This window comes from Triplophysa dalaica, chromosome 17 (assembly GCF_015846415.1).
Source record: "Triplophysa dalaica isolate WHDGS20190420 chromosome 17, ASM1584641v1, whole genome shotgun sequence".
Taxonomy (NCBI): domain Eukaryota; kingdom Metazoa; phylum Chordata; class Actinopteri; order Cypriniformes; family Nemacheilidae; genus Triplophysa; species Triplophysa dalaica.
Genome location: NC_079558.1, coordinates 9404112 through 9421260, shown reverse-complemented (window position 1 = coordinate 9421260; position 17149 = coordinate 9404112). Strand labels below are relative to the sequence as shown.

Genomic DNA, 17149 nt, shown 5'->3' with positions numbered 1-17149 from the left:
CTCCGCACTACAGGTGCAGCTGCTCACACAGGGTTCAGCTCTATGCTTGTACTGCCCACACTTAGGTGGACCACACAAGATATCCACATGCAGCCCTGCAATAAACACAACAGCTTTGTTTTTAGAAAGGCTGTAATTCTTATACATCAGTAGAAGTTTTCTGAAATAACGTTTTCTCAAGCTTAATAAGTTTAAGCAAACTTAAAATGTCTTGCCTACTGTAACAAAAATGTTGTTTTAGGCTTTAAAAGCAGCAGTGGGAAGGCAGGTAGCAAAATGTTTAGTGTGAATTTATACAGGAAGGAAAAAACATATCTTGCATTGGAATGTCCTACGCCATGCAGACTACAGGAAATGTTAAGGAGTTCTCAATAAACCATACGGAAAAGAAGAAGTGTTAGGGAAGTTACCTTCAAACTCTTCATTCAAAGAAGTTAAGCTATACGTTTTTGTATGAAAATGACACGCAAAAAACTACAATATAACTACATATACAGTATATACAGTTATGCTCAAAAGTTTACACACCCCTTGCAGAATCTGAAAAAAGCTGAAAATTTTGGAAAAAGAAGAAGATTTTGAAAATGAAGGTTTATTTTTAATGTTGTCCTGCCCTGAGCAAGTTATTTCACTAAAGAAATGTTAACATATAGTTCACACTAAAGAATAATAACAGAATTTCTAAAAATAGCCCAGGGCAAAAGTTTACGCGCCACTGATTCTTGCAATCAATGACAGTTTTTATGTTTAGTCATAGTTGTTTAAGGGGTTCTTGTTTGTCATGAGTCATTAGACTGTCCACTGATCTTCAGAAAAATTATCCAGGTCCTCCACAATCTTTGCTTTTCAGCATTTCGAGATACTTTACTCCTGTCCAGCAGTAACTGTATGATGTTGAGATTCCTATTTTTACATTGAGGACAATCAAGAGACTCATACACAACTATTACAATAGATAGAAACATTCAGTGCTGCCCACTAAGTCAACACCATTCATTTAAAGTCAGGTGAAAGGTGTAAACCTCTGAAAACGGTTTTGGTGAAAAAAAAATCTGAAAGGTGTGTAGATATATATACTGTATATATATATATATATATATATATATATATATATTAATGCATTAGGCAAATGTTATGTATCCATATGTGCATTCATGCTTTACATTTTTCCTGTGAATTAAATGGACATGTCATGCTGGTTGAGCTACAGGAAAGCTGAGCTGTTCATTTCACCATTTTACCTAATAAAAAAACTTGACATTATAAATGTTAATACACCCTAAGATGTAAACTGAGTATTATATGTGTTCATAGCACTAAAAGGCTATAGGACTCCTGCTGAACATAGACATTCACTTGCAGTAAAATGTGTCCGTTTGAACAGCATTTGTCAGGATCTAAGAATCACAAGGGTGTGATAGTTTTGGGCTTTCGGAAATTAAAAGCATAGTTACTGTTTTTAAGTTGCCAGCGGGACAGAACTGTAAACGCAGTTTTGGTAAGCAGTAAAGTTGGGTGAATAACACCAGGCACAGCTTCATAACCCCAACTGTATTCACAGTCTGGATTTATCACAACTTCTCATATCTCCGGTCAGCAAGACAAAAGTAACTCTTTTGATTTAGTTTTACTGTAATGCTTGTCAGCAAGAAACAGTATATTTTATTCAAAATGCGGAACCACTCAAATTAGTTAAATGCATTATTCAGCAAAAACATTTTGTGAAGTCGCAGTTTTACAAGTACTGAGTAAAATGGCTGTATATGGCTTCAGCCTTCTCTCTGCTTCTGACCCTTTACCAAAGAATTTTTCTGGAGTGGTGGCTGGGCGTAGAGCCACCGAGCGACAGACCTTCACATACAACAGCACAGCAGCCACAGGCTCCAGCCTGGTTCTCTCATTGCTCTGGTAACCACACGAAAGCCAGATACTCTGTGCTTGTCTGCTCCTCTGAATTTCAGCTGAAACATGCATGTGAATCTTATGATGCAGTGTTGATAAGAAAGTGGCTATGTTTATTTTTTTGGTGAATCTCATGAAAAGGGTGCTAAGGTCAATTTAACCCAGAATTCATTATAATTGAATCTAAAATATTTTTTGTAAAAGCTGCAATCTATAACTTTTGCCTCTCAATCTCTTTCTCTGAAACGTAAAAATTGGAAGTTACTTACCGCACTTGTCTTTACAGAGGTTGCAGTCTGTCATACCCAACAGCTCAATTTGTAAATCATTATTATAAGGTTATTATTGCCAATTGAGCAGCAGTTTTGAGCCTTTTTTGTTTATTTTTCTGTTCACTAGTACTACTCAAATCAAACTTTAAATGTGATATTTCATGTACATGCTAAAAACGCAAATTACTTGCCAGTGAGTGCCAGCCTGCTTTCAGGCTGTGTGGCTATAAAAAATCCCACCACTACTACACCACAGAGGTAATTACACAGAGATATGTGCACAGACTGCAGATGCACAGACAGAAGAATCTGATAAAAACAGACTACTTCATGTTTACACAGACAGACCCAAACATTTATTTGCAATTCAGAAAAACTTCCCTAAAAGTATTAAAGCAATGTGGGAAAGCAAGTGTCCAGTTTTGAAAGTGTTTGAGGTGTTTTTATTTGACTATGTGTCTAGTATTTTTCAAAGGCCAGAAAAATGTTGGTCTTTTGTGTTTGTGTGTTCACATACACAAGTGGAGACAAGGTAGTTGTGGATACACGAATACACAGAGGGGTCAAAGGTCAGACTACGACATTCCTCACAGCTCTGGACACACACACACTTGACCTGTGTTTTTTCCAGCAGGGTAGCTTTAAAAATAATCTAAATTGAGTAAAACACACAAACGCAGTTAGCTTTCTTTATTGGGATACAGCTGTTTTTATGGAACCCGTTGTACCTCAACTAGAGGGTGCCACAATCAAAAGTACAAATTAAAAGACAATTAAACTACTGCTTTCCTTTTGACTGTTTTATTGCTAAGGGACTACATGCATATGTTTGTTTAAATGAGTGTGTGTTGAGTTTCCTGCTAGCTCAGGTCCAGTCTCACAATTGCCTATTGTTTGGGCAGAGTCACACTTCCTGACTGGGCAGAATTCACGGAAGCAAGGACGCAGGCCAAACAAATTCTTAAGGCTACACCTCCACCCCATTTTCATCGCACCCGCGGTTCCAAGGAGCCGTGTGCCTAGAAAGGGCATGTTCCCAACAGGAAGTCAATTAGCTCCTCAGGAAAGCAGAGAGGAAGCAGGTGGAGTCATGAATACGACTGGCTTCTCATGCACTTACAGAATGGAAACTTAAATACTTTATTCTAATTACACGTTTATTTGGTCTGCATGGTTAGCAGTCTTTATGTTTTTTAGCTAAATTTTACACACCAGAAGGAAAGAATTCTCTCATATAACATCCACACATTTAATACTCCATAAAACCACCCCCATCACACCCCGACACCCACACACACAGACTAAAAATTTGAGTTTTCTGTCTCGGACGGCAACATCTGGCTTTCATAATTCGAGCCAATGCTCCTTTCCAGCTCCTAATGGACTTTAAATAGAAAATCTGGGGCTCGTTGGCTCAGTGTCTGTGTGCTGGCACAACAATTAGACAAAGAATCAGAATCAGGAAAACAAAGCAGGATTTTTTTGTCAGTTGAACAAACATTCAGCAAGTTTTTCATTTACAGCATTGATTTAGCTCAAAAATGTAAGATCTTGTAGTTCTCACCTTCATGTTTATTTTTGAATTACACTATAGCTCCTGTAAATTTTGTTTGTTCAACTGTTGGAATATTAGTTCATCTGAGATCCACACTGTATTGTGCACAGGAAATCGCTAATACTGTACAATTGAATGCATTGTCAAAGTAATGTGTGCTACTATGTGGATTAAAAAACTGAAACGCTGACAGAGTTTTACTTTGGCAGGCTTCATACCCCGTGTGAAAGTAATTTCCTGAGGAGACATCCTTTCTCACCGGGAAATATTCGTCCTGTTTTACTAGCCCCTGTTTTTAGCCTCCACCTCCATTCCTGTACCCTCAGTACTTTTAAGGCGGCTTTGATTCATATCCTTTTCACTGCATATCCACCTGCTTTTTGAAACCCTTAACATCTGCTTTCTAGGGATATCACTATGCTTTTACATTGGAATTCATAGTCACGTGTTTCATTTTCATCCAAAACCACATTACAGGCATTGATTTTTTTTAGTTAGTATGTGCTCCCTGGAAATCGAATATGACCTTGGCACAGATTTGGTTAGTGTCGTCCGCTCATCATTTGAGCTACTCATGTTTGAAAAATGTGAAAAAAAGGCCAGTGGTTATGCAATACCAAAACTCCAGCTTGGATAACATGACATCTAACAACCGTATTTTGCTGTAAGCAAGACACGGAATCTCAACATCATAGACAAAACACTAAGCAAACAGACCCATGTGAGAAGACAAATCCAGTGTGCATGATTAAAAGCATGCTGTTTGTGTGTGAATTGGGGTGATTAGTGTCTCATCATGGTCTCATCACGAAAGCTACAGGATGATCTATATCTCTACAAAGAGATGGTGGCTTAGTCTAAACAAGTCACATACTAAGTCTAGTGGACTACTTTGCATACGCATGCAGGCAGCAAATACACACTTTTATCACACTTAGGCTAGCGGTGTATTGGATTTCCATATGAGTATACAAATCATGTATTGCATGTTTCCCCGATTTCATGTAAATTTGTGGTATTTCTCTGTAATTTAACTGTTTTTGACGGTATTGACAAAAATAAACTGTAACAAAAAATCATGTAAAAAAATGATTTTTTTCTGCAGCTGGGGTGCTACTGTAGAATTCCAGTAGAATTTTTCCTCGTCTTGTAAATTTGCTGTCTTTTCTGTAATTAAACTTTTTTTACAGTTTTTAGAATAATACAGCTGTATAATTAGAATTTTTTGACATCATATGTGGAAAAACTCTGTAAAATTGTATTAGATGGAACAAAACAAATTTGCATTGACAGGACAATAAAGTATTTTTAATAGATTATTTTGTATTCTTCTTAGAGGCCTTGACACAAGTCAAAAACAGGATGAAAGTAAAAAAGGAAACAAACAAAAAGTCCAGACAACAACTCAAATCTCATAAGGGTGGAAACTATAAACAACACTAGCAGAGCAACAATGTGTGCACAAATCTCAATAAGCTTATCTTACATTTCTTAATAATAACCTCTCAATCAAGAAAAGGCATCAAGTGTGGGAAAGAAAGAATCACATTGTTTCTCCGAGCCGTTTGTCATCATCAACTCACAGGCAAAAATAACCCAATGCGTGTTTAAATGCCTTTGTGGTCTGTTTGATGCTTTTGAAGCGAAACGTGATATTATAAACTTCAACGTGCGCTATTTGTTAACCCAGAGTTCATTAGGAGGTAGCATACATAGGGGAAAGTCAGCCGCAGGACATCGCTCAAATCTGAGCTCAATAAACACTGCCATGATAAGCTAAGAATTCTCTGCTGGAACCTTTTCCTTCTTGGCACCGATCTCGAGCAAGGAATCACGGGTCTGAACAGCAACGGGAGACTGCGAAAAACTTTGAACACATGCTGAAATGGACACTTTTTCTGTTATCAGTATATAATGAATAGTAGCAAAAAACACACCAGGCTTTGAGGAACGAGCATGATTCACAGTGATTCTAAGATCTCAAAACTACAAATGTTCAAAGCACATTAAGGAAGAGGAACTGAACATAGAGCGAATGCAGGAAAAGATAGACAGTTGTGAAGAGAAAAGGGGGAAAGAAAATGTTAAATGATGTCCCTGCCTCCCATTTGGGACCAACATCTGAACAGTGTCCAAAAGCTACATGTTATTCACAGCAAATAGCTGGCATGCTTGAGCAGAGGGAAGTGTTTACTTTGGGATGAACAAGATATAGGAGCTTAATGGGACAATGAAAGTTGAACAGAGAGAAAAACAAGGGAACAAGATATGTGGTAAACAAGAGGATGACAATCTTGTCTGAGATTATATACATGTGTGTTATGTGTATTCAGTCGTCTTAGATGAATCTGCGTATTACTACTTATTTTTCATGCGAGAGGACTGTTCTGAATCACAATCAATGTCCCACTGCTGCTCACGCGTTGCTCTTGGATCTGACCCGTTCATTGATCCACTGATTTGCTTACATCAACAACATCGCTCTGGGTTATGAATTGTTTTGACCCGATAGTGACACCAGAACTGAATTCATCTATACTTTGATCAAAAGCCTTTTACACAGTTTATGCAATCCATGGTGAAAAAAGCAAATATTCGCACAAAAAAGTGCATTGTTCAAATATTTTAGATGCAAGACTTTGCTCTCAGTCAGGAACGCCTCGTGCTTTGATGTAAAAATGATGATGGAATTTTTAAAGAAAAATGAATTAATCAGTAGCATGGAAAATGTGTGGCTTACTATGGACGGTTTCAACGGCAACAACATAGACAAACGTTATGTGGCCCAAACATAAAGATGTCATGAACTGGCCCTTTTTATTGTTTTATACTGTTGTCTGAGGTCTACTTGTGACGTTCGTATGGTTTTACATTCAAAAACATCAAAATCAATAAGTAATAGGCTATTTTCTAGCCGGGGTTTGAGGCCGGCTCGACAAACGCTTGGTGTTAATGGGAGTGTCGCATTGAAGACTTGGAAGTAAATGGCCACTATAATGATCGGATAGCAGTTTGCGTACTACACTTAGTTGGAGCCTTCTGTGAATTTGGTTAGACACGTTACGTTAGGTTACACATTATCAGGACATATCGACAAGCGATCTCTAACAAAGCAACAGCGACACATCGTACATATATTTTTACGAACATTAGATTGCTGCCCATTCCTGTCCGATCCAATATTGACGGCACAGCACTGCTTTATTATCTCCGCAAATCCAGCGATGACCTGTGCCTTATTCACAAAGGAATCTGTGCTGCAATGAAGCGAACAAACGTTCAAAGGGTTACCCACATGAGCTGGAACGTCTAAAAATAATAATGTCGGAATCCGAAGGAAGGTTATGCAGCGACTGTGTTCTTCCCCAACCAGGCACTGCGCAATATTTTGCAATCTTTAATTGGACGTTTATTGCTTGCTTGCCCTATCTGGTTCCGCGCCACTTGTGTTACTTCAGTACTGTCATGCGCAAACCAGTGGGCGGGGCTAGATAAGTAGTAGTTTATATTCTTCTGTGGAGCCGGTGTTCAACCTATCAATGACGTCATAGATACTGTAGGTGCATTCCAGGACCTGGCGTTCGCTCGGCCTGGTGTCAATAAAAGTTGTCATTTCAGTAACAAGGACATTTTCAGTTCTGAAACTTACAGGATGTTCCCTTGAATCTGATTACCTCCTACATAACAAAATCTTTGATTAACATTAATGTACTCAGTCGTGACACCTTTAACTTGTAGACCTCAGCAAATGAATCAATAACTGTTCAGTAGTATTTTTTTTAAGATTTTTTTTTGCATTTAATTTTACAACTTGGTGATAAAATAGGACAGGAAGCGAAGTGGGAGAGAAAAGGGGGTGGATTTGTGAAAAGGATCGAACTCGGGTCGCCGGATGACCAACCACTGCCCAGTAGGGTATCGGCTCCGACATTGTTCAGAAGATTTAATTTAATACGATTAATATACAATAAATATTAATAGAATTGAATACTAATTAAATTAAGAATCATATTATTATATTTAAACCAAATACAGACCGGAAGTAAACTTCGGGACAGGCGAATGCGTCCGTCCGATGAAACCGTCAACAGTAGCCGTTTTTTGTGCACGTGTGTTTGTGTAATTTTTTTATAGTAAAACCATATTGCCAAAAAACATAGTACAATAAAACCATGGTTAATATTCCAAAGGGCTAAATTACCCTCAATGTAGGCCTACATGTCAACGCCAAATATTTTTGCAAAAACAGTTGATAAAAGTAGCCTATTTAAGTTTCCCGCATAATTAATTTTATATGTATATAGCGCCAGTTAAATTTCACATATTTAAATATTTAATATCTTTCTTGACCTCGTCGTTTATGAAGTCGTCGTTTTTAGACACACTGGATAAATGAGATATTTTCCAGCTGGAAATGCCCGCCCACACACTCCTTCAGTCGAGACGTTCTTCCAGCAGCAGCTCATACTGACCGCTAGTTCTCACCGGGAAAACTCTCTAAAAGTCGTCTGACAGAATGTAAGCAGGATCATATCGCTTGTGGGGATAAATATTATTTATCGCGTTTTGGAGCGTGATTAACCTAAAAGGCTGCGAGGTGAGTTGTTTAGTTTTGAGTTCTGTCACATTGGCCATAGATTATTTTTGTCACATTCATTTTTGGGAACACACAAGTGAAGTTTAAGTTTGTTCCGTTGGTACTAGTGAATGGTTTAGCAGTAGAGTCGGTGTTCATTTGAAGAAACTGTAGTCTTTAACATATGGATTCGTGAATTATTGTGTGATTGACGGTGCGGCATAAGTATAAGTATGCGTGCATGCGCCACTGTAACCCCACTTACAGTTATGACGGACAGTTGATGATTTAGACTCCTGTCAGAATAGATTAATTGAGTTAATTGTATACTTGAAAATGTTTTTTCACATGGACATGAATCACTGGATTGGTAACAAACCAGGAAAAGTTTCTCCCTTTGGGCACTCCTTCTACTTTAATGTTTTAATTTATACCAAGTCAGTTAAGTTTATAAAACACAAAAGTCGGCTGGGCATTTGAGCAAATTCCAAAGTTCAACAGTGATCAAATAAATCAATGAACTGTTTAGTGCAAACAAGCAATATAAAAAAAAAAAAATACAGTAAGATTGAACAGATTTCAGAATGAACACTGTCATTTAATACATCGGTTTTTATTATTCCTATGGTTCTGCTAATGTAATGAAGATGAATGTAACCACTCAGTTTCTCAAATCACAACTTTAAGTAATTAACCCTTTTATTGCTTATGTTTGCGTTGAAAGAACGCACAACCGTGAGATTTCAAATATAAAAAATGGTCTTCTCATTGAAATCATAATTTGCTTTTATTAAACTTTTTGATTTGCTTTCCTGTAGCTCAGTGTTAAGAGCATTCCGTTAACAACGCAAGGTTGTGGGTTCGAGCCCAGGGGATTGCAAATACCTATGTAAAATGTATAGGATAAAGCAATGTAAGTCACTTTGGATAAAAGCGTCTGCCAAATGCCTAAATGTAAATGTAAATGTAAAATTAAACAGTGTTTGGGAATAGCAACATAACAGCGGGGTGGATTCAATAGAATGACGTCATGGGCAGTCCAGTTCTTTATTTTGCACATTAGCGGCTCCATGGCAGAGTTTCTTTCTGATGACATCACAAAGAGCTCTCTCAGGCTATAAAAAGCACAGCTTTCTTCTCTGGATTTGGTCATTTTATGGGAAGGCGGCTCAAAATGACAAATCTCACCCCAGATCGAAGTACTCAAAGTGATAGAGAAACACTAGTAGCCTAAATCTTATGGCAAATACTTGTTAGATATTTAAAAAAAATGTTTCATTAGCAGAGTTGTAAAGATAGAAGATACGAAGTAGATGTTAATTTTTTTGTTGAATAACGATAGAGATAATATATTTAAAAAAACAAATAACGCACAAAGAAGAACCTTATAGATAACTTTTTGAAAGCGAATCCACCCCAAGATTTGTCACTCGACCCAAACTGCTAAGCATTAGATTAACTTGTCTCCTAATGGCACGGCCACACTCGCTGGAGTGATTCCTGCATTTCTTAGATTTCTGTACCATGAGGTCACGTTTTGATTTTCTATTGGTCTCACGCATTCAAGACTTGACATGAATTCACAGGTCAGAGTTCACCAAACTTGAACATGCTACGCATGCGTATGAATGGAAGTCAATGCAATCAAAAATCAAGTGTGATCGCAGATTAACTCTGGGTGGGATTAACATCTACCTGCTCATAGTTTAGTGTGCTTTTAGATATAATGTAGAATAGTGCCCTGGCGGTGGTTGGGATAAAGGGTGGGCAAATGGCCTGCAGCTCACCCCAGGGTCTCACTATAGGAGTGGGTATACTCGACTTTTCGTGTGCGTCTCTCGCACAAACACGTCCGCACAGGCACAGCTTCTTGAGCATAGTCATCACGGATTAAGCGTGGACGTCAGAGTTCGACACATGTGCATTACAAATTAGTATCTGTGCTCTACCAGACCGCCAGACGGCAGTTGCTGAGTCGCGTCATTCACAGACCCACTGCAAATTATTGATTGAGGAAGTCATTCGCCATTGCAAACAATCCGATCAAACAGCAAGAAAACAAAAAACAACAACCAAACAGCATGGAGAAGGATATACTTCTTAGCTTATTGTTCTTGGTTTCAGCGCGTTGGTTTGGTATCGTTGTTTTTGTGCGTGTATTGACTCCTAGTGGACTAGTGCACTTTTCTCGCAAATGCAATGTTGAACGCGTCACGTCCGCGTGGTCTCAAAGAATGGGCTGTGCACGGATGGGGTGTGCAGACCACCGCGGACCCTCCTGATGAAGAAAATCACATCATGTAGGCGGCGCAAGGACGCGGATGGACAGACCATACTTGCTCCTTTTAGAGTTAGAAGTAGGGTCAGATTTTTGGAGAGGTGCGCGTAGGGTACGCTAAGGGCACACGGCTCAGCGTAAGCTACAGCGTAGGTCCTACGCACGACTATAATTTGGCCTTAAGGTGGGTGGGTTGGGAAACAGTGCAGGCACTGATTTTTTAACATCTATTATCTAAGTATCTAATGTTGATCATTTGTTCCCAAATTCCTATGAATATTATTCATATGTGCGGTCTATGTTGCTCATAACTGGGATAAAATATAGTTCACTAAAATATATTCTTTCTTATTTGTCTATTATTTGGCTTTTTTGGTCAGTTTGATGTATAACAAAAAGTCAATTTCAACTAGGTCAACTATGTAGATGTAGCAGTAACTGCAGACTCACATTCCAGCAATGACAGACATTTGGCTCCTTCAGCAGTTGTTCTTCACATATAAAACCACTAAGATTGGGTTTCCATTTGGGGCATATTCCATCATGGATCCATTCTGCCAGACAGTCACTGAGGTCAAAGCATTGAGCATGAAAATATGCTCTTCTGATAAAGCCATTATTTGTGATTTAGTGCTATAGGCTGTCCTTTTCGTCTTCATATCAAGTTGGAGCCCAGAAAGGAGCGGAGGTCATTGGGTGAAAGAGAAAAATGAGGCCTTATCTTGAATGTTTGTCCACTTAGTTAACTGGGTTATAAATTAGTGTAGCCAAACTGACCATGAAATAGCACAGAGAGAAGATAAAATAGGTTAGGAGTACTTTTTGAAACTACAGAGATGGTTATGGTACTCAACACTTATTTATTAACACCATAAATCTGCAATAGAGGTTTGCGAAAGCCAAATGCCATTAGAGAGATCGGACAGATTTCTAACATATACCCACATACAGGGTGTTTCCAAAACGTGTTTTCAATCTGGGATGCGGGTACTGTATTCAATGTCTGTAATATAGTCACAGTCCAGAGATATTTCAGCCGGGCTTCTATTTATCACACACACACGGTTTCTATTTGACTGTGCTTTACAGTATTGACATGCACAACAACTTTATTCAAGCAGTGCATTTGCACAGACATATTTGAAATGTTTGCCGTTAATAGCAAGAGTCGCAAGAGTTTTAAGATCTTGTGGCTTTGTCTATGGCTATTTTCATGTCAGGAAGCAACAGCAGGTCTGCTAAATGTCAATGTAAGCACTGGGTTATGTCAAACACATATGTCCAAAAGTCTACTACATTGACAATAATATTTGAATACTGTATCAATAACTGTACAGTGGAGTCCAAGATTCTGAGACCACTTGGGAAAACCAGGGATAAAAGGTCCAATGTGTAATTTCTATACTGATATTAAAAATGTAACATTCAAAATTCAACAAATGCAAAACACAAACATTTTACGTGGTCTCAGGTTATGGGACCCCACTTGCTTTTTATCTTGATCTGTGCTACACATCCACCTGTCTCTGTGTTTTACACAGGATATCTGTTAATTTTACAAGAAACCCATCGAACCAGGACGGCTGAGTGGACTAAAGGCAACGGGGTAGGAGGGGATTTGGGGAGAAGGATCAGGGGCTAATTCTGGACATGACCAATACTGAAGGAGCTTCTCTCAAGACATACTATTATCCAGATTATTACATTTAATTTGTTGCCTTTTAAAGACTCCTGTGCCTCCCCTGGGAGAATCCTGTGGAGCTGGCTGCGGGATTGTCTTGTCTATCAAAACAAAGGAACAGGAGCGGAGGCTAGTCGGAAGGAAATGAGGAGAGTCTCTTTCCAGCATGGATAAAGTGGCCGGGCTGCCTGCAGTGTCCTGGATTAAGTCAGTCTCACACACCAGCAGGGTGCAGGCTAGAGGTGACTGAATGAATTTGGATGAGGAAAGCACAAAGTCGTGAGACAATAGGACTTAGCCAGGTATGTTGCCACTCCTTCATATGTTTTTAATAGTAAATGGAAACATTGAAAGATAAGGCAGTGTCTTTGGGTCTTTTTGACTGAATGTTTTTATCAAAATGTTTATCAGACAGTGAGTGTGTCTTTAATGGCAATATAGCATAAAATCTACAACAAAGCCAGAGCAGAACTGTGGATTAATGGAATAAGACATATGACTCCTGTACAAGGATGCTCAGGACTTTGACTGCAGTCATACTTAAATGCAAAATAAAATATATATATATATATTATATGACAGGCATTATAAATCAGAAATGAAATAATTAGGAAATCAGTAACTCAGATTACCCATATAGTTAACAATCAGATTTCTTCATTTACTTAATGAATTTAACCAGTTAATACCATTCTTCATAGTTAGCTATCAACTTTAGAAATATGAGGAAGAAGTTTTTTACTGTCGCTTTGAGAACAAGACTGGAGAAGTTACTTCAAAAGATGCTTTTAGTAACAAATTGTCCGTCAGGTAAATGACCACAATACTGAGATTTTATAAATTCATTTATGCCACAGTCTAAAGTGAATGACTGAGAAGTCAAAGTAGTCTGAATTAAGACATTTAAAGGGCATTAAACTCGGTCACAATACTCCAGGATATTCAGCATGGAAATATATAAGGGATAGTTCAATCAAAATTGAAAATTGAGGGATCATTTACTTACGCTCAAGTTTTCCCAAAAATGTATACATTTCTATTCTAAAGAAGATATTTTGAAGAATGTGGGAATCAAAACAAAACAAAAAATTACTATAGTATTTATTAGATTAGATTAGATTAGATTCAACTTTATTGTCATTACACATATACAAGTACAGTGTAACGAAATGTAGAAGGGAATGCGCAAACCTATTATTTTCCTATTAATCAATGATGCTCATGTGATGTGTTTCTTTCAAGGAAAAAAAGTTTATTTTGTTAATATGTAATCTTTTAGAGTATGTAGGAGCCCTCTTTGGACCATACTGAAAGAGAAGTGCATGGTTACAGACCTAAACCACAGCAATATCTGCAGCCTGAGCTGAATTTATTTCTGAACTTATATTTTCCAAGCCAGAAACCCAGAACAACTGTGAAGCCCAGAATTTTTGACCACATACGCAGCAGAGGTTTTCAGGAATTGAAGTCATGCATATTTTCAGCTCACATTTATCGTCACTGAATCTTTCTGGATATGAACTAACACCAAAGACAAAAACGGGACATAGCTGCATCTGTCTTCTTTTTGAAAAACAGTACTAAGACACTTTCCACTCAGCTGGAGCTTTTAAAACTTCTGTTCTTTTGGAGACTTGATTCACATTTGAGGCTTCAAGGGTACATACATCTCATCGTTTTCAATCTACGTTTTGGGTTGTGCATTTTTTCATTTTTTATCAGCCAAGGAAATATTTCAATCCAGAGAAGTCATGAATTTGGGAAAACTCTCTGGCCTGAAGGGCCTTGTATCCCACTCCTCAGGAAAGCGTCGCTTTAAAGGTGACCTCACCCTGGACATGATAAGCCCACCGCTGGGAGACTTCCGTCATACCATGCACGTTGGGCGCGGAGGGGATGTTTTTGGCGACACTTCATTCCTCAGCAACCACGGCGGAGCAGGAAACAACACAGATGGAGACTCTTCCTCAACTTCAGAGAAGAATGAGGGATTCTTCTCCCGAACTCTTCGCCATGTCCGCAGGACCCCAGACAGGCCCCACGGTGGCTACAAGGACCTTTCGCCCCCGCCTCCACCAATTTCTCCCATCATAAAAAATGCTATCTCTCTGCCCCGTCTGGATGTGGACTCGCCCAATGGTTGTCCTGTGAAAGTGCTTTTTCCTAGTACACCCAAGACACCAGAAAATTCTACTTACATGTACGGTGAGTCCATCAGTCAACGATTTGTTTTTGCACTTACAGATTGGGTGTATGTAGATAGAAATAGCTCATTGTAAGGTAATAAAAACATAACGCTATTATGCAAGGTCTTAAAGCACTTCTTAAGATATAGTTATATATATTATATTGTGTTTGTCAATAGATCTTCCAAACAAATTAGACACTGGACCTTTAACAAAACGTAAATGTGTTCCCCGAACTTTAGCGGTCAAGGGTATTGACTTTTCACCTCTGTCCCGCTAACCTACAATTTAGGCAGATCAAACATAAGAAGTGATAAACTATCTGAACACCTGTGCCAATCCCAGACTCCTTTTTACCACACAAGACCTGGCATCAAAGTTCAGCGGTCTGTGTCTGAATTCCTATGCCTCACCCTTAGGAAATTCTTTAAACATGCCTCACTGGTTGCTTGACAGGACGGCCTGTTCAAAGCACAACCCCCGCAGACTCATACACATCTAAACAACTCCTGAATATCGTGACCTTAGGGCTCAATAAAATTTCCTATTAGTTTAAGTTGTTAGTCTAGTTTCAAATCTTCCTTAACCACACATGCAGAGTTTATTTATTAGTGCAAGAAATAGTTGTTACCAAAATTAAACTTTTGCTTAAAGTTAATCAATCGTCCCCTCAAGCTGAACATTTATATTGTTCTGACCAGGAACTATGAGGTATTTTTGCCAAACACGAATGCTAATTTCTAGTCCTGTTTTCAATACCATAAAGTGTGTTTCTGTAGGCTATTCGTAAACATTTACAGTTTTTCTGTAATTAGTCATCTCGGCTTTTACTGTGCCAAGTCTTCACTGTTACAGAGCTCTATATGGACAGGACTCTGCATCTTACCACATGGCATAAATGGGTTTCTGCTCGCGTTGTTTATGCTTCAATCTGTGGGTCGCTGCCATCTTCTGGATGCAGAGAGATCTGCAGTTCTCACAACAAATGCTTATGTTTTTGCAGGTTTGGAGTCTGGTTTCGTCACTTTGCCGAGGCTGTCGCGCACCGAGCGTCAATCCCAGGGCAGCTTTCCCCCATCATGCCCTCCTGAAATCCACAGAGGCTCCCTCACCGACACGGGTATCTCCTGTTTACCCTGCTCAGACTCCGTCAGTCCCTCGGACTCCATGAACTCTTTCACATTCGATCTGGGCCCTTCCCTCATGTCCGAGGTTTTCGCCATGATTGACAGCCCTGTGTGTGAAAAAAGCATTTCCTTCAGTGAAACCACGTGTGAGCCCGCATTAGGTTCGACTGATGATGATGTCGACTCGGATGCGACCACATCCTTGGTGGACTCCCTCCTCAGAGAAGACAGTGACGGAAGGACGCGGTTGTACGGAGGAGAGTGGAAACATTTGGACTTTGTAAATGGCGAGTCGCCGAAAAAATCCAAGGTGGGAGATGTGATGTTCTCTGACGCTGTTGAGGATCACGGCATGGAGCCAGAGCATTTCCAGAGGGCTGCAGATGTGCTGGCACGTCATTACGGAGGAGGACTGAGAAATGCAGATGCCAACAGTTCTCACAGGAGACCCTACAACTATCCTGATGAGGAGGAGGAGATCAAAGTCTAACAGTATGAGAAGGCTCAAAAGAAAACATCAAATCACAAGTAGTTTTAATAAGCTTTGTAATGGGTAAAATGAAAGCTGGATTTTGATGATTGACAGGTTTGTAGGCCCTGTACTGAATGCATCAGGATGGATTTGCTTTCATGCTACAAATGCCATGTGGTGATGTGTCTATTCCTAGTTGAAACATTACCAAAACGTCGTCGGATGTTTGTGAAATGGATTTTGGTTTCAGGTGTAATGGATCTATAAAGAACTTTTGATATAATGCTTCCAAGGGGAGGGCCTTAATTTTTTTTGCCAATTTCAGCCCTGACCTTGGAAAAAGCAAAATAAAAAACTCAATATACTGTGCAGGGATGCATAAAACATGCCAACCAAAAAGATAAGTCTGGCAAGCCAAACTCTCTCTGATCTCATTACCTAAAACATTAGCTTTGATCCAGCCACATACGACCTGTTATGGTTACTTTGTAATACATAATAGAGGCAATGTTGCTAAACAATAGCTATGAAATGGCAACTTTATGCCACTTAGATACTCAGAACTTGCGATATTTAGATTTCAAGTAAACCTTTTTTTCTATGTAGTGTACAGTAATATTATGTAAAAGTATGAACGGAAGTATATCTCTGCTAGCCAACTTATATCTACTATGCAAACCACTTTAGCTGCGACACAGAATTAAAACATTTTACAGTCATGTAGATTTAAAAGCACAAATTCCCTGATAACACATGTACATCTGTAAGATGTTTGCTAAATCTCTGTAAATCTGGAAAGCATCTGCTGTGTAAAAACATCTGATAAACGTTTTAGAAAAATCGTACACATCTTACATGTTCATAATATCTGTTGGGAAACATCTCAGAGATGTATTAAAGACACTACATTTGTAAACACATGCATCAAATAGACGTTTCAAAGATGAATACGTGCTATCAGGGTTCCCATTGTGGATGAATTTTTGTGGCAGTTTTATTTTTATTCACCCATGTCATTTCCTGAGAAACATTCGTCTGTACGAGACAAAGCCGCAGGTCAGTGCGATGCAAAAACTGTAACTAAAAAAAGACAAAAATGA

At 38.9% G+C, this 17149-nt stretch overlaps 1 protein-coding gene across 4 annotated transcripts; it reads left to right on the top strand.

Moving 5' to 3' along the window:
• The first annotated feature begins 8174 nt into the window (after positions 1-8174).
• Positions 8175-17149, top strand: cdc42ep1a (CDC42 effector protein (Rho GTPase binding) 1a). Of its 4 annotated transcripts, XM_056771512.1 has the most exons (5): positions 8175-8326; positions 12125-12189; positions 12311-12566; positions 13544-14469; positions 15454-17149. In XM_056771512.1, the coding sequence occupies exons 4-5, from the start codon at positions 14016-14018 to the stop codon at positions 16065-16067; spliced, it is 1068 nt and encodes a 355-aa protein (XP_056627490.1). In that variant the 5' UTR covers positions 8175-8326; positions 12125-12189; positions 12311-12566; positions 13544-14015; the 3' UTR covers positions 16068-17149. The 4 variants fall into 4 exon arrangements, with proteins under 4 accessions (XP_056627490.1, XP_056627492.1, XP_056627491.1 ...); XM_056771514.1 differs by having other exon boundaries at positions 12125-12566; positions 13664-14469; XM_056771513.1 differs by having other exon boundaries at positions 12125-12566; positions 13660-14469.